Source organism: Dipodomys merriami, unplaced genomic scaffold (assembly GCF_024711535.1).
Source record: "Dipodomys merriami isolate MVZ:Mamm:240054 unplaced genomic scaffold, mDipMer1.0.p SCAF_128, whole genome shotgun sequence".
Lineage (NCBI taxonomy): Eukaryota > Metazoa > Chordata > Mammalia > Rodentia > Heteromyidae > Dipodomys > Dipodomys merriami.
This window is the reverse complement of record NW_027202582.1, coordinates 1520943-1545571: the sequence shown is the minus strand read 5'-3', so window position 1 is coordinate 1545571 and position 24629 is coordinate 1520943. Positions and strand designations below refer to the sequence as shown.

Below are 24629 nucleotides of genomic sequence, written 5' to 3'. Positions count from 1 at the left end.
TGGTGGTGGTGGTGGTGTTTTTGGTGCTGGTCCCCAGGCTTGAACTCAGGGCCTGGCCACTGTCCCTAAGCTTTTTTTTGTTCGAGGCTGGTGCTCTGTCACTTGAGTTCCACTTCAGGCTCCTTGGTAGTTTATTGGAGATGAGTCTCACAGACTTTTCTGCTAAGGTTGGCCTTTGATCTTCAATCCTCCAAATTCAGCCTCCTGAGTAGCTAGAATTACAGGCATAAGCCCCTGGTGCCCAGCCTGTTCTTGCCTGTTGTGCTACTTTTCTGAGTGGCCTTCAAGATAACATTCTCCCTTGTCAGCAGAGAAAGGTGGCTGTGGAGACAGCATTCATGTTCATTCCTGAGTGCTGCCCGTGTGACTGATAAAGGGCATTTCAAAGGGCAGCTGGGGCCGGCCAGGCCGCTGCCCTTGGCCTCCAGGTTGTGGACACCTGTGTAATCCCTTGGTCCTGGGAGCAGGGTCTTCCCTGCGGACAGTGACAGGAAGTATACTTGGCAAGATCAGTGCACTTCCCACAGGGTCACTGTGTGACTTGTGAGCCACGCTGTAACTTTTCTGCCTTACTTTACCCCACAAAGGTTGTATACACAAGGCCAGACACTGGTGGCTGTCACCTGAAATCCCAGCTACCTAGGAGGCTAGATCTGAGAATTGTGGTTTGAAGCCAACTTAGGCAAGAAAGTCTGTAAGAATTAGCTCCTACAATTAATCACCAAAAAGCTGGAAATGGAGCTGTGGCTCAAGTGGTAGAGTGCCATCCTTCAGTGAAAAACCTAAGGGATAGCACCTAAGCCCTGAGTTCAAGCCCCAAGTATCAGCATGTGCACGTGCGAACACACGCCCCCAAATCAGACGGAAGACGATAACAAAAAAATGTGTATACACAGCAGGAGGGTGGCTTCTGCTGGGATGAGAAGGTGGAGACCGGGCTGGCTCTGTGCCCGCCTTCCTGCACACATGGCCCGGTCCATGCACCCCACTTGTGTCCCACAGCTGTGCCTGTCAGGAAGCCACTGCCCTTGAGATGAGGAAGCAGGTCTAGGAACATTTGATGATGAGCTCTGATGACACAGACTCTGGGCGGGGTCCCAGATGGGGCCAGATGGGCCTTGCACCCTGCAGAGTTGTTCCTGTGCAGGCCTGGGCCTCCTGAAATGCTAGCCACCAGCCAAGCTCAGACTCCCTGCCCAGAAGTGGACTGGGGCTTGAACTCTGGGCTTGGGCGCTGTCCCTGAGCTCTTCAGCTCAAGGTGAGTGCTCTACTGCTTGAGCCACAGCACCACTTCTGGCTTTCTAGTGGTTTATTGGAGACAAGAGTCTCACGGACTTTCCTGCCCGGGCTGGCTTTGAATTGTGATCCTCAGATCTCAGCCTCCTGAGTAGTTAGGATTACAGGCATTTGCCACCGGCACCCGGCTTGGACTGGGGCTTTGAATAGCAATAGTGGTATCTCATCCTTGTCCACGTTCCAGCCTCCAACTAGAAAGTGTCCCCAGAGCCATCCAGCCTGAGCTGGCTGGTACTGGGCTTTCTGCCTACTTTTTGGTCCATAGGCTCTGCCTGAGCTGTCCTGATTCCCGTAGTTAGATAGGCGGGAGGCTGCGACTCCTCTCCATGCCTTCACCAGGTCTGAAGCCTGGCAAATGGGGTTGTGCTCTGGGTGGCCCTTCCATCTTCTAGCCAGCTCCTCGTCCACCCACCACTACTGATGTCTTCCGGGCCAGTTTCATGAAGTGCTCTGCAGGCCATAGAGTACTGTAGGGGTGGCCCCAAGCTTCGCTGAGGCCCAGTGCTGTGTCCTTCTTGGATTGAGAGTATCTGCAGCACAGATAATCCCAGAAAAGTCAAGTCCTGGGTTGCTCCTAGAGGAGCTGAGCGGTCAGGGAGTTGTTTTCATCACTGAAAGGAGAATGACAGATCCTCTGAGCCAGGCGCCAGTGGCTCATGCCTATAATCTTGTTTACTCAGGAGGCTGAGATCTGAGGATCACGATTCAAACAGCCTGGTCAGGAAAGTCCATGAGACTCTTACCTCCAGTTAACCATCAAAAAGCCAAAAGTGGAGCCATGGCTCAAATGGTAGAGCACTAGCCTTGAAGGAAAAAAAAAAAGAAAGCTCAGGGACAGTGCCCAGGCTCTGAGTTCAAGCCCCAGGACTAGTATAAAAAAAAAAAAAAAAGATTAGATTGTTGCTAACAGGTGTTGGAATTTACCCACTCAAGACTCTGGACCTCAGGATTTCCCAGACTTGGCTCAGGTCAGCTTCACTTCAGCTGGGGTATCCGTTTAGGCAGCCAGCCTCCCTAAAGCCTCCAACCCCACCCACCCTTCCTTCACTCTCAGCTCTTCAGCCCTCTCTCCCCCCTCCCAGCCACCCCTCCACTACCCCACTGTCCCATACACATTCTTGGGCTTGGAGCCTCTTTGGGGATGCTGGATCGGGCCAGCTCTGCCCACAGAGGCTTTGTACCAGGCTGTGCCGGCTTTGGCGCCTGTTCCTTAGGCTGTGAGCAGCAGGCGGGTTGTGGAGCAGCTGGCCCAAGCGCCTGCAAATGTTCAGTTTATATTTGGGGTACTAGTCATTTTCACGCCTTTGAAGCCATCCCTGCCTACGCACCCATTGGAATCTGAGCGTGTAAATAAGAGCAAACATTTATGAAGTGCTTGTGGTGTGCCAGGCACTTGCCCCGCCCCCCCCAACCTCCCAAGGCAGAAACTTCCTGTCTTCATGCTGCAGAGAAACTGGGAACTCCCAGCGGTGGTGGGCAGGTGGCATGCTAGGGTCACCAGGCCAGGCTGCCTGTTGAGAAGGAGGTTCAGGGTGGAGCTGTGGGCTTGGTGCCCGTCCATCTGCTCTCCCCACTCTGCTTCCCTTGCTTATTTTTAGGTCAGATGTGTTGAGGTCTGCATTATATACGGTAAGATCCCCCATTTCAGTTTTTGTTTTTGTTTTTTGTCTGTTGTGGGGCTTGAACTCTGGGCCTGGGCACTGTCCCCCAGCTCTTCAGCTCAAGGCTAGCACTCTACCACTTGAGCTACAGTGACACTTCGGTTTTCTGAGTGGTTTATTGGAGATTCGAGTCTCACAGCCTTTCCTGCCCAGGCTGGCCTTGAACTGAGATCCTCAGATCTCAGCATCCTCAGTAGCTAAGATTACAGGTGTGAGCCACCAGCGCCTGGCTGAGTTTTTTGTTGGTTTGTTTGTTTTTTGTTTTTTGTGGGTCGTGGGGGCTTGGACTCTGGGTCCTGGGCGCTGTCCTTGAGCTCTTCAGCTCGAGTCATGGACCATGCTAGCACAGAACTACTTGTGTATGTATGCCAGGGTAGCCTTGACCTCAAAATCCTCCTCAGCCTCCCACATACTGAGATTACTGACCTTCACCACCATACCTGGCCTTTTTTTTTTTTTTTTAACATTGCTGGGAATCAAATCTAGAGCCTCAGCCACTTAAATTGTGCCCTCAGCCTTTTTTTTTTTTTGTTTTGATTTCCTCCCTCATACTCACACACATACATCTCATAAGTTTTCCAGGTCTGGCCTTGGACTCCTATCCTAGACCTGTGTAGCTGGGATTGTAGTTGTGAACAACCACATCCGGCTTGTTTTGCTGAGGTGGAGTCTCACTAACTTAGTGCCTGGGCTGACCTCAATTCTCAATCCTCCTGATCTCCATTTCCTAAGTAGTTGGGACTATAGGTATGCTACACTGTACCTGGCAAGACCCATCCTTTTAGAAGCAGCTGTGTATCACCAACCACACTACCACCATGGAAAGCTTTCCCCTAACCCAAAAAGTTCCCCATGCTCCTTTGTAGTGATTCACTCCCAGCTCCAGGCAACACGGACACATTTGTCCCTAAGACTTGTCTGCTACATAAGAGTTGAATGCTATATAAATGGAATCCTACAGCTTGGGGCCTTTTGTGTCCATCTGCTTTGACCAACCCTGGTGTTTTTTTACATTCACCTGCGTGTTTAGGAGTGTCAGGGGGTTGCTCCCTTAGAATGGTTTTGTGTGGCACTGGGGATGGAGCTCAAAAACAAGGGCATTGCACATCACAGGCAAGTTCACTTCGTGTGGGCTGCATCCCCAGCCTGGGGATTGGTGTCCCTTCCCCCCCCAACTCCCACCCCGCCATCCCCACTACTGCCAGCCTGCTTCCGGTCCTGTGGTTGTGCTCTACCCAGTAGGTCTCAGCGTTCACCACTGGGCTGTCTTCAGTTTGGGCAGTTTTGACTAAAGCTGTGTAGCAGGTGGTGAACACAGCCTTCTTTTCTCTGGGGTAAATGTCTGGGGGTGGGGAGGCCTCTCCCTTTTCTCTCTGTGCTACTTGGAGAAGGCCTTCCTTTAAGTCCAGCGTGGGGACCTCTGGAGCAAGTTCCCACACGGCCATTCAGTCCCAGCTCCCATCTCTGCTCTCCTGGGCTCCTGTCTCCAGGCCAGCCTGCACGGATTGGAAACGTGTGCCATGGAACGCTTTGGCAAGAAATACCGAGGCCCACGCCGTTTGAATGGCAGGAAACAAGAGTCTGGTGGAGACAAACCCTCCATTGTTCCATGTTCTAGAAACTTTTGGAATGCGTGAAGCCGTTTTCCCCAGCTACAGGAACTACCTGTGTCTGGAGGGTGCTGGGGCAGGGCAGGCCGCTGAGCAGCTGCGGTCTCCACGGCTAGACTGGTGAGGTGCGTGGCCCCTCTAGGGAGGAGAGCACGGGACACGCCTGCAGGCAGGCAGCTAAGTCTGCTGTCATTTGGGCCTCTGAGAGCAGGCCTGGAGGAGGCCCAGAGTAAGCAGAGACTCTGCTCCTGGTAGTTTTCACATCTTGTCAGTGTCACCTATGTGGCCATTTCCCCAAGTAGTGCTGCTCAGAGCAGCTCAGGACATTTTCTCCCTTCTCCTTCCCCTTTTTTTTTTTTTTTTTTTTTTGGTCGTGGGGCCTGAACTCTGGGCCTGGGCGCTGTTCCTCAGCTCTTCAGCTCAAGGCTAGTGCTCTACCACTTGAGCCACAGCACCACTTCTGGCTTTTTCTGCTTATGTAGTGCTGAGGAATCGAACCCAGGGCCTCATGCATACAAGGCAAGCAAGGACTCTACCACTGAGCCACATTCTCAGCTCCTGCTACCTTCCCTTTTTAATTGTGGTAAAAATATGTTAGCAGCCAAGTGCTAGTGGTTCATGCTTGTAATCCTTGCTACTCAGGAAGCTGAGATCTGATAATCATGGTTCAAAGCCAGCCTGGACAGGAAAGTTTATGAGACTCTTATCTTCAATTAACCACCAAAAAGATGGAAGTAGAGCTGTGGCTCAAGTGGTAGAGCTCCAGTCTTGAGCAAAAAAGCTCAGGGACAGTGCCCGTGCCCTGAGTTCAAGCCCCAGGACTGGCACAAAATATAAAGATGAATATTTATAATATATAAACATTATACATATTATAAAAGTATATATATTGTAATACTGTTCTCTTTCTTACTCAGGGATGGTGCTATACCACTTGAGCCACACCACTTCCAACTTTTTGCTGGTTAATTGGAGATAGATAATTAGATTTGCCTACCTGGGGTGGCTTTGAACTGTAATCCTTAGCTCTCAGTCCCCTGGGGCTGGGAAGGTGGCTCAGTGGTAGAGCGCTTGTCTTGCATGTATGAGGCCATGGGTTCGATTCCTCAGCACCACATAAGCAGAAAAAAAAAAAACAGAAGTAGTGTTATGGCTCAAGTGGTAGCATGTTAGCCTTGAGCTGAAGAGCTGAGGGACAGCGCCCAGGCCCAGAGTTTAGGCCCCACAACCAGACCAAAAACAAAACAAAACAGATCTCAGTCCCCTGAGATTAGGGTGGAACCACCAGAGTCCAGCAGTGTCCCCCATTCTCAAGTGTGGGTTCAGTGGTGGGAGGCACAGTGCAGCTAGAATTTCCATCTCCAGAACTTTCCCATCTTTCCAAACTGAAACTGTTCTCATTAATTACTAATCCCTGCCCTCTTGCCCTTCTGTCCCACTTTCTTCTGCATTTGACACCTGGGCACCTCATTCAGGTGGAATGGCCTGAATGTGTCCTCACGTGATTGGCTCATTTCACTCAGGGGCGTGGCTTCCAGGCCCAAGTCCTGCAGGTTCTTGGTCCCTTGTGAGTGATAGCTCTGGCTTTGCCTCACTAAGATCTCCCTGCAGGGTGGCCTTTTCTTTCCAGCCCACCCCTTTGGGCTGTGCTTTGTGCTCTTTTTCAGTTTTGATGTTTTCCTGTGCTCTTGGTGTGGCTTGAACTCAGGGCTGGTGTGCTGTCCCTAGCTTTCTCACTCAAGATCGGCACTCTTGCACTTGAGCCACACTTCCACTTTGAGCTTTTTGGTGTTTGGAGATAAGGCTTTTGGACTTCTCTGCCTGGGCTGCTTTTGAACCATGATCCTCTGATCTCAGCTCCTAAGTACCTGGGATCACAGGCGTGATCCACCTGCCCTGGTTGTGCTTTGTGTTCTTGGTAGAAGTAGGAGTCACTGTCTTATAGAGGCCTAAAGTAGATAAAGCTCATTGTGCAGGCGCTGTCTTGAGGGACATTGTTCTCTCTCACCAAGCACACCACTCTGCAGTATTGCTGTTGCCTTGGACACATGATGTGTCTCAAAGCCTGGAGGTCCATTGCCTTGGGTACTGCTTGAGCACTGGCCACCCTGCCTGGGCTTGTCTCGTGCTTGAGCCCAGCCAAGTGGCCCACTGTTTGGCTATTCCGTGCAGTGTGGTCACGTGAGCTGCCAGAGGCTCTCAGGAGCACTGAGGGCTGGTGGGTTTAGGGGCCTGCAACCACATGGTCACACCCTTGATGTCTGCACAGCCCTGAGCACCGTGACCCTTTTGGTGACCTGTGATTATACTTGGCCAGCCATGTGTCTCCCTTCCACCAAAACGGTGAACACTTTCCATAATAAACAGGAAATTTTATTCACCTGCAAAACATGGACTTAGCTCCATTTTGTTTTGACCCAGCTTGCGGTGTTGGCTAGGAACTGGGCTAGAGTGGGTGGGGCCGGGCTGGGGTTGGTTGGGGGCCTATTCAGAGGCAGGCTCCTTTTCCTCCCCCTCTCATTCCCATGGTCCCCTGACACCGGAGGGGAAAGACTGAGGCGGCTGGGTGGGGCCGGAGGGTGACCTCAGCTCCCCAGGCACTGTCCCAGCTGCTTGTCCAAAGCCAACACGGCCAGTACAGCCTGTGGGGTGCCCCCCCCCCCCCCCCCCCGCCCCGTTCCCAGGAACCGCGATCTGGCCTTGCTCATCTCCAGCTGTGCAGATTAATTTCAACTGTGGCCTTCTGCGGCCTCGCAGTTTGAGAAGGGGAGGAGCTGGGCCTCCCTTTGCTGAGCCAGGCGCCTCCTAGTTCCTGAGTCAGCATTCCTAGAGGCTCCCGGGCCGCCATGGGGCGGGTGCTGGGGGTCAGGAGTGCAGTCTGGGGCCCAGGGCAGTGAGCCTCCTTGTGGCTCTGTTTCCCTCACTGCCTTCCCCTTCCGGTGTTCTGCTGACTTTTCAGTCCCTCGGGTGCCTCTCTGCTCTCCCAGCACCTGCAGGGCCCAGGGTGCCCCAGGGCCTTGTACTGTGGCACCAGCAGCCCGTGAGGGTGTCTGTACGCTGGGTGGCCTTCCTGGCACCTGATGCAGGTGTTCTGACGCTGGGAGCTCTGCCCTCTGACCAGTCCCCACCAGAGCCCTGGTGCGACTGCAGGCTCAAGACTGCACCCTTTTCTCCATGAGACCGCTGCCATTGTGCGCGCTGTCACCAACGCAGTGGGAATGGGGTTTTCTATACGGTTTAGTGACTGTGCCAGCCACAACTAACCTTTGACCCCTGACCTCATAGCCAGGCTGAGCATTTTTGTTTTTCTGGATTCCTGACTGGCCATGGAGTTCCAGGCCCCAGAGCCCCATTTTCACCCTCCCCAGGGCCATTTCAAGCCGGTCCCTCCTAAGAAGAGGAGTTAGTGTAGATGGAGACCGCACCAGCTCGAAAGTCAGGAAGGGCTGAGCACCAGTAGCTCACGCCTACAATCCTAGCAACTCTGGAGGCTGAGATTTGAGATGGCAGTTTGAAACCTACCAGAGCAGTAGAGACTTTTTTTTTTTTTTTTTTGGTCGGTCGTGGGGCTTGAACTCTGGGCCTGGGCACTGTCCCTGAGCTCTTCAGCTCAAGGCGTGCGCTCTACCACTTGAGCTACAGTGCCACTTCTGGTTTTCTGGTGGTTTATTGGAGATAAGAGTCTCACAGTCTTTCCTGCCCCGACTTGCTTTGAACCACGATCCTCAGATCTCAGCCTCCTGAGTAGCTAGGATTACAGGCATGAGTCACTAGCACCCGGCTTGGTGGTAGAGACTCTTATCCCAAAAAAGCCAGAAGTGGAGCTGTGGCTCAAGCAGTAGAACACTAGCCTTGGGCAAAAAAGCTAAGGGAGAGGGGTCTTGGTGGCTCATGTCTGTAATCCCAGCTACTCAGGAGGCTGAGGTCTGAGAATCCCCATTCAAAGTCAGCCCAGGCAGGAAAGTCCATGAGACTCTGATCTCAAAAAAAAAAAAAACCACCAGAAAAGTGGAAGTGGAAGAGACGCTGTGGCTCAAGTGGTAGAGCGCTAGCCTTGAGCTGAAGAGCTGAGGGACAGCGCCCAGGCCCAGAGTTCAAGCCCCACGACCAACAAAAATAAATAAATCACATATCTGATAGTTTATATGAAAACAACAGTCCCAGTCAATCTCCGACAGGAAGCTTTCGTCTTTGAACATAAGGTGGTTACTGTAGCTCCTACCATTGCAGCTGCATCCCAATCCTCAAGAAGAAAGCCACTTTTGTGTGTGTGTGTGTGTGCTTCCTTTTTATTAAAAAAAATTATTATAGAGGTGATGTACAGGTTCAGGTAATGAGCACATCTCCTTTTGCACAGTGTCATGTGTTTCCTCATTCTCTCCCTGTCCCTCCTTCCCATTTCCCCACATAAGTCGTATAGTTGTGAGCTCCACTACTTCACCTTTTCACCCTTTTTCCCTTGAGTTCTATGCTCTCTCCCTACTTTCCTGAAAGATATACACATGAATACACCATATATCATGTAAAGAAGACAGAATCATCACCAAAAACTAAGAGCTGAAATAAAAGAAAGAAAAATAAGGTTTTGGGTCCCCCCTCTGCCTCCCTGTCAGTTATGGGGCCTAAACTCTGGGCCTGGGCGCTGTCCCTCAGCTCTTCAGCTCAAGGTTAGTGCTCTACCACTTGATCCACAGCACCACTTCCGGCTTTTTCTGCTTATGTGGTGCTGAGGAATCGAACCCAGGGCCTCATACCTGCAAGGCAAGCACAGCCCCAGTCTTTTGTTTTCAGATCATGGAATTCGTTTCAGTATGTATATTATTGTATACAAATAAGAAGAGGCAGCCGGGCGCTGGTGGCTCACTCCTGTAATCCTAGCTACTCAGAAGGCTGAGATCTGAGGATCGAGGTTCAAAGCCAGCCCGGGCAGGAAAGCCCATGAAACTTTCTTTTTTTTTTTTTTGTCGGTCGTGGGGCTTGAACTCTGGGCCTGGGCGTTGTCCCTCAGCTCTTCAGCTCAAGGCGAGCGCTCTACCACTTGAGCTACAACGCCACTTCCGGTTTTCTGGTGGTTTATTGGAGATAGGAGTCTCACGGTCTTTCTTGCCCGGGCTGGCTTTGAACCGCGATCCTCAGATCTCAGCCTCCTGAGTAGCTAGGATTACAGGCGTGAGCCACCAGGGCCCCGCTAAGCCCATGAAACTTTCATCTCCAGTAAACCACCAGAAAACCGGAAGTGGCACTGTAGCTCAAATGGTAGAGCACTTGCTTGAACTGAAAAGCTGAGGGACAGCGCCCAGGCCCAGAGTTCAAGCCCCACGACCGACCAAAAAATGAAGAGGCACTTAGGCATTGTGCTTTTGTGATTCTCTCTTAAGAATATCCTCTTTTGGTCTTATTGTTATGTGAGTATTTAGAATCCTATATAATTTGTCATATCCCAGTGCATTTTAGATCTAACTTCTGTGTATCAGAACATTCACTGTTTGTCTCTCTGAGCTTGGTTTTCCTCATTTAACCTGATTCCATCCATTTCCCTGCAAATGACATTATTTTATTCTTTCTAATGGCTGTGTAAAATTCCATTGTGAATAGGTACCACACTTTTTGGATCCACTTACCTATTGTGGGGCATCTGAGCTGTTTCCATATCTTGGCTATTGTGAATAGTGCAGCAGTGAACATGGATGTGCAGGTGTCCTTGTCATTTCGTGGTTTGTGATGCTCAGGGTAGATGCCCAGGAGAGGTATGGCTGGGTCATAGGGAAGGTCTATGTTTAGTGTTTTGAGGAACCTTCAGATTGCTTTCCAGAGTGGTTGTACTAGTTTACAATCCCACCAGCAGGGCAGTAGGGTTCCTTTTTCCCCATATCCCCACCAATATTTGTTGTTGTTCAAATTCACAATGTTGGGAAATCTTACTGGGGTCTCAGAGTTGTTTTGACTTGTATTTCCTTTATGGCCAGGGATGATGAACATTTCCTCATGTGTTTCTTTGCCATTCTTACCTCTTCTTTTGTTGGCCGTGAGGCTTGAACTCTGGGCCTGGGCACTGTCCCTGCACTCTTCAGCTCAAGGCTAGCGCTAAACCACTTGAGCAGTGCCACTTCCGGTTTCTCGTGGTTTATTGAAGATTCTCATGGACTCTCCTGCCCAGGCTGGCTTTGAACTGTGATCCTCAGATCTCAGCCTCCTGAGGCTAGGATTACAGGCGTGAGCCACCCACCCCAGGCATCTTACCTCTTATTCTGAGATCTCTCCTTAGCTCCCTATCCCATTTAGTGATTGGTTTATTAGGTTTGGGAGGGTTTAGTTTCTTGAACTCTCTGTATATATTGGATATTAGGCCTTTGTCTGATATGTTGCTGGCAAGATCTTTCTCTGGTTGGTTGGCTGTCTTTCTAGTTAAGTAACTATGTCAGCTGTGCAGAGACTTTTTATTTTGTTGTAGTCCCACTTGTCAAGTCTCTCTCCTATGTGTTGTGCCCCTGGGACTCTTCAACAGGTGTTTCTGGGGCTGGGAATGTGGCTTCCTGGTAGAGTGCTTGCCTAGCATGCATGAAGCCCTGGGTTCGATTCTTCAGCACCACATACACAGAAAAAGTCAGAAGTGGTGCTGTGGCTCAAGTGGTAGAGTGCTGGCTTTGAGCAGAAGAAGCTCAGGGACAGTGCCCAGGCTCTGAGTTCAAGCCCCAGGACTGACCAAAAAAAAAAAAGTTTCTGCCTATACCTATAAGTTCTAATGTCTCTCCTGCTCTGCTCTAGCATAGTTTCAAAGTTTTGGCTCCACATTGAGGTCTTAGACCCACTTTGAATTGATATCAGTGTACGGTGACAAGCAGGGATCCACTTTTAGTTTTCTGCATATGACTTTTTCTTATTTATGTTACAAGGGAGGCTGAGAACTGAATCCAGCTAAAGCTATTGTCAATGGGTGAAGTTCCAATTAGTCTGTGTCACAGATGGCGTAGGTCACTCATTAGTTGGCTTTGCATGGGCCTTTTGCGGGGAGAAAAAGCGTAGAACAAGGGTTGGGTGGAGTCTGCCCATCTCACCCACTGTCATTTAGAGAAGCATGTATTACTATGAAGGGGAAGTGAGTGGTTTGTGGCCGACTGTGCCTGCTTGCAGAGCAGAGGCCAGCGCACCCTTCTCTGTCAGCTTTGCAGACCTTTGTTCGTGTTTCTGTGGAGCCTCAGCTGAACCCTGCTGCTGTGATGGGTCAGCTATGGTCCCAGCTGATGGCTCACCAACCCCTGTCATAGAAAATGATTGAGACTTGCAAGGGAGCCTCACTGTAAGCATTGGCCACACCAAGGCCACCTGCAGTTACAAGTGCTGCTGTTTATTGCTTCTGCTGTCCAAAGCACATGGGCCTGAGTGCCTTAGCTTTTTTTCTCAAGGCTGGTACTCTACCATTTGAGCCATACCTCCACTTTTAGCTAAGTGTCCCACAACTTTCCTGCCTGGGCTGGGTTTGATCCTTAGATCTCAGCCTCCTGAGGTATCTAGGATTACAGGCATGAGCCACCAGTGCCTGACTGTTGTCAGGTCTTGCTTTGCATGCATGACCATGCATACCCCACGCAACAGGGCCAAAGTGCTCCAGGTGGTGTGGAAATTGGAGAGACCTGATGATCCCTCCCTCCAGTGACTGTGCTGTCCAGGGAAGAACATTCTAGAAATTTACCTTGCAACTTCAGGCACAGAGATTCCAGACTGAGTTAGAAATAAAGAGCCGCCAGAGCAGGCTGCACCGTGATGCCCTGAACTCCTCCCTCTCTCGCCCCAGGTTATGACTTTGCGGCTGTTCTCGAGTGGTTCGCTGAGCGCGTGGACCGCATCATCCTGCTGTTCGATGCCCACAAGCTGGACATCTCAGATGAGTTCTCAGAGGTCATTAAGGCCCTCAAGAACCACGAGGACAAGATCCGTGTGGTGCTGAACAAGGCTGACCAGATTGAGACCCAGCAGCTGATGCGGGTGTATGGGGCCCTCATGTGGTCCCTGGGGAAGATCATCAACACCCCCGAGGTGGTCCGGGTCTACATCGGCTCCTTCTGGTCCCACCCACTGCTCATCCCTGACAACCGGAAGCTCTTTGAGGCTGAAGAGCAGGACCTCTTCAAAGACATCCAGTCGCTCCCCCGAAATGCTGCGCTGAGGAAGCTCAACGACTTGATCAAGCGGGCGAGGCTGGCCAAGGTACACCCCATTGGATCATCTGTTCCTAAGTGGGGTCTGGGGGCTCAGGACTGGTACTTGGGGACCCTCCCTCCATGACTGCTACACAGCCAAAGCTGTGCCATTTTCCCATATGGCTAGAAGCCTCTGTTCCCTGTGCTCCAGGCTGTGTGTGTGTGTGTGTACTTGTGTGTGTGCACATGTGCGTGTGCATGCTTGGCAGTACTGGGGTTTGAACTCAAAGCCTTGCTCTTCCTAAGCATGTGATATTACTGTTAAACCCCGAGTTTTGCTTGTTATTTTTGAGGCTTCCTGCCAAGGTGCACATGGCTGAAAATTGCTTATTAGATAGCTAACAAGAGCATGTATCATGTCCAGCCCTATTGACAAAAGGGTCTTGTAGACTTTGCTGCCAGGATTAGCCTCTGACCCCTATCCTCACAATCTCAGCCTCCCAGGTAGCTAGGATTACTGGTGTGAGCCATGTTCTCCCAACTTGCAGCCTGCTTTCTCCCCCGGTTCTCCCCCGGTCCTGTCAGCCTGGTCTATCTGGGTTTTATATCTCACCTAGGTCACAGAAGTTCTAAACATGAGCACGACTTAAAAATGTCATGGCGTGGGGGGAGGGGGGCGGCTGGGAAGGTGGCTCAGTGGTAGAGTGCTTGCCTTGCATGCATGAGGCCCTGGGTTTGATTCCTCAGCACCACATAAACAGAAAAGGCTGGAAGTGGTGCTGTGGCTCAAGTGGTAGAGCGCTAGCCTTGAGCTGAAGAGCTGAGGGACAGCGCCCAGGGCCAGAGTTCAGGCCCCACGACTTACAAAAAAATTAAAAAGTCACACAGGAAGTTACCACAGAAGAGCAGTTTGATGACCTGCTTGGCTTCTCCTCTGGGGTTTGTTGTACACTAAAATGTGCTAGACCCAGTGACACCCGCTGCCCCCATCCCAGCCCTGCCCCACAGTAAGCACTGTGCTGCGCGAGGAGGAGGGAGGAGGCCTTGGGCCCCGGCTGCTGCTTAAGCTGGGACAGGAAGTACCTAGTGATGAGATGGCCACAGCCTGTGACCCAGAGAGATCTGGGAGCTGAAGCCCAGGCCCTGTGACGTGGCCGGTGCCCACGCAGGTGCACTAGACCACCGTCATCTTCCATGGGAGGCCAGGCCCACAGGTTCCCATAATGGTTTTGGAACCTCAGTGCTCGGCCAAGGTGGACAAGGCTGGGAAATGAAGGCCAGTTACTCCAGCGGGCCCTTCAGACACAGAGGGGCAGAGGGCACCCCCTCCAAATAGCCAGTCATCAGCCTGCCAGATAAATCGTGGGAGGGATCTCCCCAGCTGGCTAGCGCGGAGAGGCTTGACATAGATTGAATGGCTAAGGGAGGGTTGAGCTCTCCTTTACACCCAGGGCTCAGAGCCGCAGGTGGCCATGTGCCTGTAGTCTCACCACTTGGAGGACTGAGTGGAAGGATCCCCTGAGCCTGGGCAACAATGAGACCTCCATCTCAAAAAACAAAGCCAGCCAGGTGCCACGGCTCATGCCTGTAATCTAGCTACTCAGGAAGCTGAAATAGGAGGATTGGGGTTCAAGCCAGTCCAGGCAGGAAAGTCCATGAGACTCTTATCTCCAATTAACCTCCAGAAAACTACAAGTGGCGCTGTGGCTCAAGTGGTAGAGCGCTCACCTTGAGGTGAAGATCTCAGGGACAGCGCCCAGGCCCTGAGTTCAAGCCCCATGACCACCCCCCCCCCCAAAAAAAAAAAAAAACCCAAAGCCATAGGATAGGCTCTTGTGGAGTCCAGGCCGAGGCCAGGCCTCTGTGTCACCTGTTCATGGGTGAAGATGGCCACAAAGGGCAGGGTGTTCATAGCTGCCCATGGCGTGCGGAGGAGAGAGGGCACCATGAGTCACAGCTGTGGCCCAGACAGTCCCCTGGGTCCTGAGCGGCCCTGTGGGTCAAGGAAGGCCTTGCTGAAGAGCAGCGTGCAGAGGTGCGCGGTGGCCAGGCAGCAGGGTCAGGCACCCCAGGGTGCCTCTCTTTAGGGGCCCAAGAGAAGGAGGCTTTGGTGCTTCCTGGCTCAGGCCACCAGTTCCCGGCGCTTTGCCGTGCTGAAGCTTCACCTCTATCCTTCGGTGCTCAGGGCCGGCGGGGGGCAGTGCAATGCAGGCGCTGCTGTGTGAGAATCAGACGCGGACCTACAGACCTAGGCCTCCAGGCTTCTTGACATCCAAGACTTCCCGCAACTAGAGCCACTCCTGAGAAAGGAGCCATGAGAAGGCCCATGTGACGCCCAGGGTCTCAAAGGACTGATGGCCTAACTGGACGGGTGACACTGGCCCAGCCTCTCTGCCATTCTCCTTCCAGGGCGGGCAGAGCACAGGACCCGAAGGCTGGCCCGGCAGCATCGGCATTGTAGTGTCTGGCCTGCGGGCACCAGGAGTCACCACTCCTGGAAAGCCCTGTGGCCTCCAGTCTCACCCCACACCTGCTGTTATGCAGCCATTTCCTTCCTCTTCCTGGAGTGAGCAGCGAGCCCCGCCCTCCCCAGCAGCCCTGGGAATCCCTGCATTGGGGGGTGGGGGGAACAAGATGAGCCAGTGACTGTTCTACTCAAGGAATTTGGGCCAGGCTGCCACCTGGGCTAAGTAAGGGACATCAGATTGGCTGAGCCTGGCTGTGGGTCGGAGGGGAACCCAGAAGGCTGAAGCCTTCCGTGGCTGCATGCCACTAGGCCCAAGACAGGCATTTTGAGGGGTGGGCTGCTTTGGGGCATGATCTGCCCTCCAAGGGGAATGGAGAATGTCTCACCTTAACTGAGAATCATCTGAGCAGGGCATAGAAGATTATCAGATAAAGCCTTTGTGGGACTGTCTCTCCCTCCCCCTCCCCCTGCAGGGGGTGCATTGATCCCAACAGCTCCCAGTGGGGGAGGGCACCAGGGGGGCTGCAGAGACCGGACGGGTCACGGCCTGCTATCAGCACTCTGGGTCTCAGTCTGGGCTCCTGAACTTAGTCCATCAAGCCCTTGAGCAGCTTAATTACCACCACCATCACCACCACCCCCCGGCCTCATTCAGGGCCTTCTTCACAGGCCAGGTTCTGTTTCCAGTTGCAGCACAGGGGAGGACTGCATCGGGCAGACACACAGTGCCTCCTGATGCTCAGCCAGCGACAAGCTGAGCCGGGGCTCACCAGCCTTTGACTTGAGCAAAGATGTCTGTCTTATTTCAAGCGCACCTTCCTTTTCCTCATGCCCCTGGTCAGAATTGTCCCTCGGGCCAGCGGGATTCTGTGATGGCGGCAGCAGCTTCTGAGCCTGACCCGCAAGAGCAGCTGACACCGTGCAGCAGCTTCCAAGGCCCTGGGGCAGCCGGGGCAAATGTGGCCACACAAACGTGAAAACCCTCCTGTGCCTTGTCTCCACAGGTTCACGCCTACATCATCAGCTCTCTGAAGAAGGAGATGCCCAACGTCTTCGGTAAGGAGAGCAAAAAGAAAGAACTGGTGAACAACCTGGGCGAAATCTACCAGAAGATCGAGCGGGAGCACCAGATCTCCCCCGGGGACTTCCCCAGCCTCCGCAAGATGCAGGTATGGCCACCCTGGGCCATCACGAGTGCTCTCTGGGCTGGAGGAGTGCAGAGGGAATCCCAGCTCTGGGGGAGGGGAGGGAGGGAGGGCCCCCCCCCATAGGGTAGCAGCTGGGTAATCACTGCACCCCTCCCAGATCAGGCTTGAGGCTAGAAGGGGAATGCGGTGACAGGCAGGCAGGGCTGGGCCAGGCCCTCCGAGCGTCCCCTTGGGGAATCTTCACCACAGCCCTCCTGCGAAGGTGCTTCTGAGGGGGGCCCCCTGTGGCTCCCTTGGGCGTGCAAGCTGGGACAGGGACGAGCCTGGAGTCTGGAGGCCGCCCCCTCCCAGGCCTCTCCTCCTGTGCCCCACCCACAGGAACTCCTGCAGGCCCAGGACTTCAGCAAGTTCCAGGCCCTGAAGCCCAAGCTGCTGGACACCGTGGACGACATGCTGGCCAACGACATTGCCCGGCTGATGGTGATGGTGCGCCAGGAGGAGTCCCTGATGCCCTCGCAGGCCGTGAAGGGCGGCGCCTTCGACGGCACCATGAACGGGCCATTCGGCCACGGCTATGGCGAGGGGGCAGGCGAAGGGATCGACGACGTGGAGTGGGTGGTGGGCAAGGACAAGCCCACGTACGACGAGATCTTCTACACCCTGTCGCCCGTCAACGGCAAGATCACTGGCGCCAACGCCAAGAAGGAGATGGTGAAGTCCAAGCTGCCCAACACGGTGCTGGGGAAGATCTGGAAGCTGGCCGACGTGGACAAGGACGGGCTGCTGGATGACGAGGAGTTTGCCCTGGCCAACCACCTCATCAAGGTCAAGCTGGAGGGCCACGAGCTGCCCGCCGACCTGCCCCCCCACCTCATCCCACCCTCCAAGCGGAGGCATGAGTGACAGCCGTGCCCCACCAGGGCTGCCCGCCACCTCCACGCCTGCCCAGGCGGGCCAGGGCCGGGGAGGCCGAGATGGGGGGGGAGGGAAAGGGTCACCATTTTTTTCAAGGTCCATAAAGACAAGAGCGGTGTTTCCTCAGCTCTCTAGTAGGAGAACCACCATCTTTCTTTGAAAGGCTGCTCCGGGGCCCAGCGGGAGGCAGGGTGCTGCTCCCACGTGAATGATGGAATTTTGTGCACAAAAAAAACGATGGATTATTTTTAATATATAACATTAGAGGCAGTCTTCATTCTTGCCTCGTCCTCTGTCCGACAGCCTCTCCTGTCCCGGCCTTTCCTCTGGCCTGGCCGGGCATACAGGGTGACAGGGACCCAGAGCCAGCCATGCTGGCTCACGCACTGGCAGCTGCCGCACGGGCTGTGTAGACGGGCTTGGCTCCTTCCCCAGCTGAGGCCGCCTCCCGCAGCCAGCACGGCGGCTTCGTCCCACCTTCTCAGCCCCTTGTACGGGGGTGACACCAGTTTTGTGCCTCCACTTGTTGTCCTAGCTCCCGGTACACATGCACCCCACCCTTTCCTCCCATACCCCCCAACTCCCAACACCCTGCCCAGCGCGGCAGCCACAGGCACAAGATCCAGCCACTGTTGTCCTTTTTGGGGAGCTCTAGGAAGTAGAGAATATCTTCCAGAAAAAAAAAATATGTATATTAATATATATATATATATATATATCACATAAGCTAGGTCTTGTTCTGTTAAGTGGCACTTTTCATACTTGACCGAATTTTCCAGTAACTTCTAGACCACTTGTTCAAAAGCTGTGATTTTTGTCTCCCTTTCCATCTAGGGGGTGGGGGCCGCCAGGCGCTGTTAGATATATGGACTCACAGGAAACTCACCCCCCTTGGCCTGGATTTACTGTAGGCTGGCCAAGGGGGGGCCCAATTCCCGCCTGAAGGGTCTGAACTGGGCCCCTCACTTCACCCCCTTCCCTATGGCCCCCGGGGCCCCTCCCTGCTGGGGTGGGGGTTCCCAGTGGCTTGGGAGGTTTGGGGCTGGTAAGCAGCAGCCCGCAGCTCTGGCCTGGACCTGGGGTCCGGGCAGCAGGGACAGGGAAAACATCCCCTTCCCTCTTCATCCCCCCATTTCCTTCCTTCCCCCTCCCCCTGCCGCACAGGCTGCCTGTGCAGGACCTGGGCGTCCTCAGGGCCTGCCCTCAGCCCCCAGACCAGCAATAAGAAGCCAGAGCCAGCAAGCTGCCGGTCCCGCCGCCTCCTCGCCACGCCTCAGGACCCGGCGACCTGGACACACTGGCCGCCAGCAGTTGGCCGCTGGGGTGGGCATCAGACAGACAGGTGCAGTGGCCCAGGCCACAGGAGCCACCCGGCCCACCCCCAGTGCTGCTGGACGCCTGGCTGGGGCTGAGTGCCTGGGCCTGGCCTGCTACCTCCCCGCCTGGCCCTCCATCCTGAGCGGAGCTGGAGGAAGATGGAGGAGACGGGGCCGTGGATTCACTGTGGAAGATGCAGGCGTGGCGTTCCCTCCCCTGTGTGGGGCAGGTGACTAAAATTGAAGAAGTGCTTGTATTAAAGAGGTTTAATTGTGCTGAAGCCGGCTTCTGGTGCTCAGTTGTCTTCTGGGGCCAACGCCTTGCCCCACTCCCACGCCCACCCAGGACCTCTGGGGGTGCTGGAGACCACGATGCCAGGAAGGACAGATTGGCAAGCTTGCTGCCGGGCACCAGCTGTATGGGAGCTGCCGCTTCACAGGATTGTGCAGATGAGGGGCAAGGGAGTCTCCCAGGGAGCAGAGGGGGGACCAGGTGGGAGCTGAGGAAGAGATGATGGGGGACGGGGGGGGGGGGGCGGGGGTAAGGCCACTAGAGAAGCCTGGGGAAAGTGCTGACAGGGCAGGCACCCCCCTTCCTGCACTTCAACACAAATGAGGGGGTGCCTGTGGGGCCCTCGGCACCGGGAGGAATCTCATAACCATGGGGTTTCTGGGCTCCAGAGCCAGCCTGGCTCCACGCTCGCCCCGAGGGGGCTTTGAAGACAGACGAGGCAGACACTGGTGTGACAAAACCCAGGGCGGGTGTGGCTGGTCAGGGCCAGCTGATGACACAGATAGGGGCCCTGTTTACAGAGAAGGAAGGGTGACAAATGGGGACTGACAGGCCTGGAAGGGTAGACCGATGAAACCAGGGAGAGATTGCTCCAGGCAAACTTGAGGCAGAAGACACATAAACAGGTGTTTAGGGTTGGGGGAGCAGCTTCTGTGTTCACACCCTGTGTGGATTCATTTTGTGCCAGATCACCTGAGCCCCCAGGGATCCACCCCCTCATCCGCAGAGCCTGACACAGGGCAGCCCCAATAGCTAGGTAACAAATGAGATTAAAACATAAATCTTAGCGGGGCGCCGGTGGCTCATGCCTGTAATCCTAGATACTCAGGAAGCTGAGATTTGAGGATCACGATTCAAAGCAGGAAAGTCTAGGAGACTCTTATCTCCAATTAACCACACAAAAAGCCAGAATTGGAGCTGTGGCTCAAGTGATAGAATACCAGCCTTATGCAAAAGAAAGCAAGGGCTCAGCTCCAGGCCCTAAATTCAAGTTCCAGGACTGGCATAGACACGAAAAAAACCTTGGGTCTCTCCAGTTGCCAACTGATGTCCACTGCATTTTCCACCAAAACCCTTTCAAAGTAAAGCAAAGCAGCTCCCCCAGCCCACCTCAGGCCTGAGAAGCCCACAGTCAAGATCTGATGCTGTAAACCAGGCATGCTGGTACATACCTGCGACTCCAGCATTCTGGAGGCTGAGACAAGAGGATCAGGAGTTTGAATCCAGCCAGGCTACATAGCAGGTTCCAGGTCAACCTGGGCTGTGAAGGCCTGTGTGAAAAAGTTCCAGGCTGGTTGCAGGAAACTCGCGCCCGAAATCCTAGCTACTCAGAAGGCTGAGACCTGAGGATTGTGGTTCAAAGGCAGCCAGGGCAGGAAAGTCCATGAGACTCATCTCCAATTAACCATCTGAAAACCAGAAGTGGCACTGTGGCTCAAAACGGTAGAGCACTCACCTTGAGCTGAAGAACTCAGGTGCAGCACTCAGGCCCTGAGTTCAAGCCCCAGGACCACCACCCCCCAAAAAAACAAAAGACCTGTACAGTACACTGTGAACACGAAAATGGGAGAAATCTTGTTTAATTAGTGAAGGCTAGCTTAAGACCCATGGAGACGTTGCTGCCATTTGTGCATTTATGTGTGCATGTATGTGCATGTATTTGTGTGCGCGTTTATTTGTGTGTGTGTGTGTGTGTGTGTGTGTGAGAGAGAGAGAGAGAGAGAGAGAGAGAGAGAGAGAGAGAGAGAGAGAGAGAGAGAGAGAGAGAGAGAGAGAGAGAGAGAAACTACTCAAGAAAAGCCAGAAGTTGGGCTGGGAATGTGGCTTAGTGGTAGAGTGCTTATCTAGTATGCATGAAGCCCTGGGTTTGATTCCTCAGTACCATATACACAGAAAAGGCTGGAAGTGGTGCTATGGCTAGCCCTGAGCCCAGAGAGGCTCAGTAACAGAGCTCAAGCCCTGAATTCAAACCCCAGGAAAGAAGAAAAGGGGAGAAAAAGCTGGAAGTGGTGCTGTGGCTTGTGGTAGAACACTAGTTTTGAGCAAAAGCAGCTCAGGGACAGTGTCCAGGCCCAGAGTTCACACCCCAGGACTGGCAAAAAATAAAAAAGGAGTTCCAACGCTCTCCATGGGGGGAGGGGCTGCACCTGAGCTTACCGACATCACCACAGCTGCCCCGAGAGCTTGAGCTGTCAGAGCGCCGGACAGCAGGGCCAAGGAGCCTCCATAGAATGTGGGGAAAGCAGCAAGGCTAGACTGCCTTCAGCAGGGGGCTCGACCTGTGGGACCCGGAGATACACTGTCCACTGAGCACCCATCCTTCAGTGGGGTGAGCCCCAGATGCTGCCCAGGAAGTGCCCTTTGAGCAAGAGGTGCGCAGGCAGCTGGTTTGGGTTGAGGTCCTCTTTGACTTTGATAAGGCTAGCAGAGGTAGATAATGGTGGCTGCCCACCTGGCCAGCTAAGCCCCACCCCAAGCCTTCCCCGCACCAAAAGACTCCTTTCACCTGTCCCAGAGGCCTAGCATAAGAAGCCTTTGGGGCACCTCACAGCTTAGGTCCGGGAGGTAAAGGAGTCAGCTCTGTTGTTGGGCCCCACACAGTAGTAGTTTGGTGTGGGGCGGTTCCTGGAACAGCCTGAAGCCAATACATCCACCCCAGGCCTCTGTTTTTATCCCAGTGGGTCAGAGGACTTGCCAAGGCCAGTCGGCTGGTCAGAGGAGAGCTGGCCACACTCCTCTTGCTTGCCACCTTCAAAGACTCCAGCTTAGGGCCTGGGCATGTAGCTCAGTGACACAGGACTTGCCTAATGCACCAGGCCCTGGGTTTAGTGCCCAAAACAAGAAGGAGGAGGAGGAGGAAGAGGAGGAGGAATCTCACCTAGTGGCTCATGTCTGTAATCCTAGTTATTCAGGAGGCTGAGATTTGAGGATCACAATTCAAAGCCAGCCTGGGCAGGAAAGTCTCAGACTCTGAGACTTTTTTTTTTTTTTGGGGGGGGGGGGGTCTGGTCGTGGGGCCTGAACTCTGGGCCTGGGCGCTGTCCCTCAGCTCTTCAGCTCAAGACTAGCACTCTACCACTTGAGCCACAGTACCACTTCCGGAGTTTTTCTTTTTGCTTATGTGGTGCTGAGGAATCGAACCCAGGGCCTCATGCATGCAAGGCAAGCGCTCTACCACTGAGCCACCTTCCCAGCCCGTCTCTGAGACTCTTATCTCCAATTAACCATCAAAATGCTGTAAGTAGAATGGAGGTGTGGCTGAACTGGTAGAGCATCTTCCTTGAGTGAAAAACCTGAGCCTTCCTGCCCAGGTTCTGAATTCAAGCCTCAGTACTGGCAAACACCGCCCCCCCACCTTTGTCATGCTCTGGGGTCTACCCAGGACTTTTTCCTCCTGCTCCTGTTTCCTTAAGCCCCAGAAACTTCTAGCAGAGCCTCCAGGACATCCACCTTCAATGGCTTCCTTTGCTGAGCATTCAGGGGTGACTAGTCAGAAAAGGGGGGTAAGAGGTGGGGTACAGAGAGCACAATTGCTCCACCCAGCACCCAGAACAAAGAGAGGGTGCCCTCCCTTCCCTGAAGCAGCTCAGAGACCGGGTGGCGCCCGGGGCTGGAGTGACCTGGGTGGAGATTGAGGGGCTGGGCCCGGTTTCCTGTGCTCCCCAGAGGGACAGATGATTTCAAAAGCACCTGGGCTGCTGCTGAGCTGAGTGGCTGAGGGAGCCCGCGGAGAGCCGCAGCAGCACAGGGAGGTTTTTGGAAGAAAACTTGGATGATAAAAACATATGTCCACCCAGTTGGAGCTCTGGACATTTTTTTGGGGGGGGGGGAGTCAGTTATGGGGCTTGAACTCTGGGCCTGGGCGCTGTCCCTCAGCTCTTCAGCTCAAGGCAAGTGCATTTGAGCCACAGCGCCACTTCCAGTTTACTGGTGGTTCATTGGAGATTAGAGTCACCTGGACTCTTCCTGCCCAGGCTGACTTTGAACCGTGATCCTCAGCTCTCAGCCTCCGGAGTAGCTAGGATTACAGGCGTGAGCGAGCCACCAGTACCCCACATAGAGCTCCACTTTTTGTGTGTAGTTCTAGTCGAGCACCAGCCTTGATTTAAAAAAAAACAACAACAACAACAGCATGCACGCCCTGAGTCCAAGCCCCAGTACTGGCAAAAAATAAATTCAACAGGCGCTGGAGCAGTGCTACATACCTCCACACACGGCCCCCAGTCTTCCTAGAGAGAAAGGTGGAAGAGCTAGTGATGGCCACACTGTGTGCTTATTGGTGTTGTTTCCTAGCCAGAGCTGCTTCCAGGCTGGGGCTGGCAAACTGCTAGCCAGTCAGTCACCCACTGAAGGCTGAGTCTCTGGATCTTGGGGAGAGGAGCTCTGACCTAGGTCTGAGCTGTAGACATTACGGACCCCAAGCCCACCTTGCATCTAGGCCCCCTTCCAGCTCCAGAGGGGAGGAAACCCGGTCCCTGCCTGTTACTTGCTCCGGGCTCTCAGTCACTTCCTGCTCCAGCACCTTCCTGCTCTCCGCTCCTCTCCTGAGCCCTCTCTGCCTTTTTCCACTAGGCTTGGCACATTTGACAACTTCCTTCACAGAAGCCTATACCAAGTCTACTGTGGTCTTGTCCCCTGTCCCCAGCCCCTGGGTGCCACATGGTACCATTCTGTTACCAGGCATCGGCCTAGGCCAGGAGCGCAGGGTGAAAGGCAGGTGGAGGCTGTGGCAAGAGCAAAGGGGCTGGCACTATGCCACCTCCCAAGCTTCAGTGTATTAATCTATGAAGGGAGGGAATAATAACTCTCCTGGCAGAGCTCTTGTGGAGATAAGACATCTGAAGCCACTTTGAAATGCCAAGAAGCACAGAAAAACGCAAGGGTGTCATCATCATGGCCTCTTGCCCAGGGCTGGTGCCAGCACCTCCCTCCCAAAGGGGCTTGGGAGGTGAAGTGGGGGCTGCATATAGCAGATCCCTCCTGCAGATCTGGGTAAGCCTCTGGGAGGCAGGGCGGCCTTGAAAGGAGGACACTATGGGAAGAGGGTAAAGCTTAGACTGGCTGGTGTCCACTGACGCTGCTGAGCTGGGAGCTGAGCTCTAAGGGGAGCTGAGCTCTAGGCCTGGAGGCCTGGCTAGCTCATGACTAGAGAATACAGCTGCTAAGACAACGTGAGACTATGCCTAGGAGCTGACACTCACTGTCAGGGCTGGAAGCCTGGCCACGTAGGGCTGAAAAAAGTCAGTCAGAGTACATCTTTTGTGTATGTTGGTATTGGGGCTTGAACTCTGGGCTTGGACACTGTTCCTGAGCTTTTTCACTCAAGGCTGGCACCCTGCCACTTGAGCCACAGCTCTACTTACAGCTTTTTGCTGGTTAATTGGAAATAAGTCTTGATGTTTTTTTCTGCTCTAGCTGGCTTAGAATTGTGATCCTCAGATCTCCGTCTCCTAAGTATCTAGATAACAGATGTGAGCCACTGGCACCTGGCAGAGTCCACTTTTAAGGACCTTCTGACAACAGAGCTGCAAACGAATAGAAGCCCGAACCTCTTTTACAGACAAGGACACCGAAACTTGCAAAAATGACAAGAACAAATGCAGGGGCTGGGAGTGTGGCTTAGTGGTAGAGTGTTTGCCTAGCATGCATGAAGTCCTGGGTTCGATTCCTCAGTACCACATACACAGAAAAAACCCGAAGTGGCGCTGTGGCTCAAATGGTAGTGCTAGCCTTGAGCAAAAGAAGCTCAGGGACAGTGCCCAGGCCCTGAGTTCAAGCCCCTAAG

At 53.7% G+C, this 24629-nt stretch overlaps 1 protein-coding gene across 2 annotated transcripts in view; it reads left to right on the top strand.

Moving 5' to 3' along the window:
- The window catches only part of LOC138824278 (EH domain-containing protein 1), a 28348-nt gene extending 9515 nt beyond the window's left edge, over positions 1–18833 (top strand). For both annotated transcript variants that reach the window (XM_070018049.1, XM_070018050.1), the window contains 3 exons: positions 12361–12773; positions 16178–16342; positions 16700–18833. In XM_070018049.1, coding sequence (XP_069874150.1) covers positions 12361–12773; positions 16178–16342; positions 16700–17224 — 1103 coding nt within the window. In that variant the 3' untranslated portion in view covers positions 17225–18833. The remainder of the gene's footprint in view (positions 1–12360; positions 12774–16177; positions 16343–16699) is intronic.
- Positions 18834–24629: the final 5796 nt, after the last annotated feature.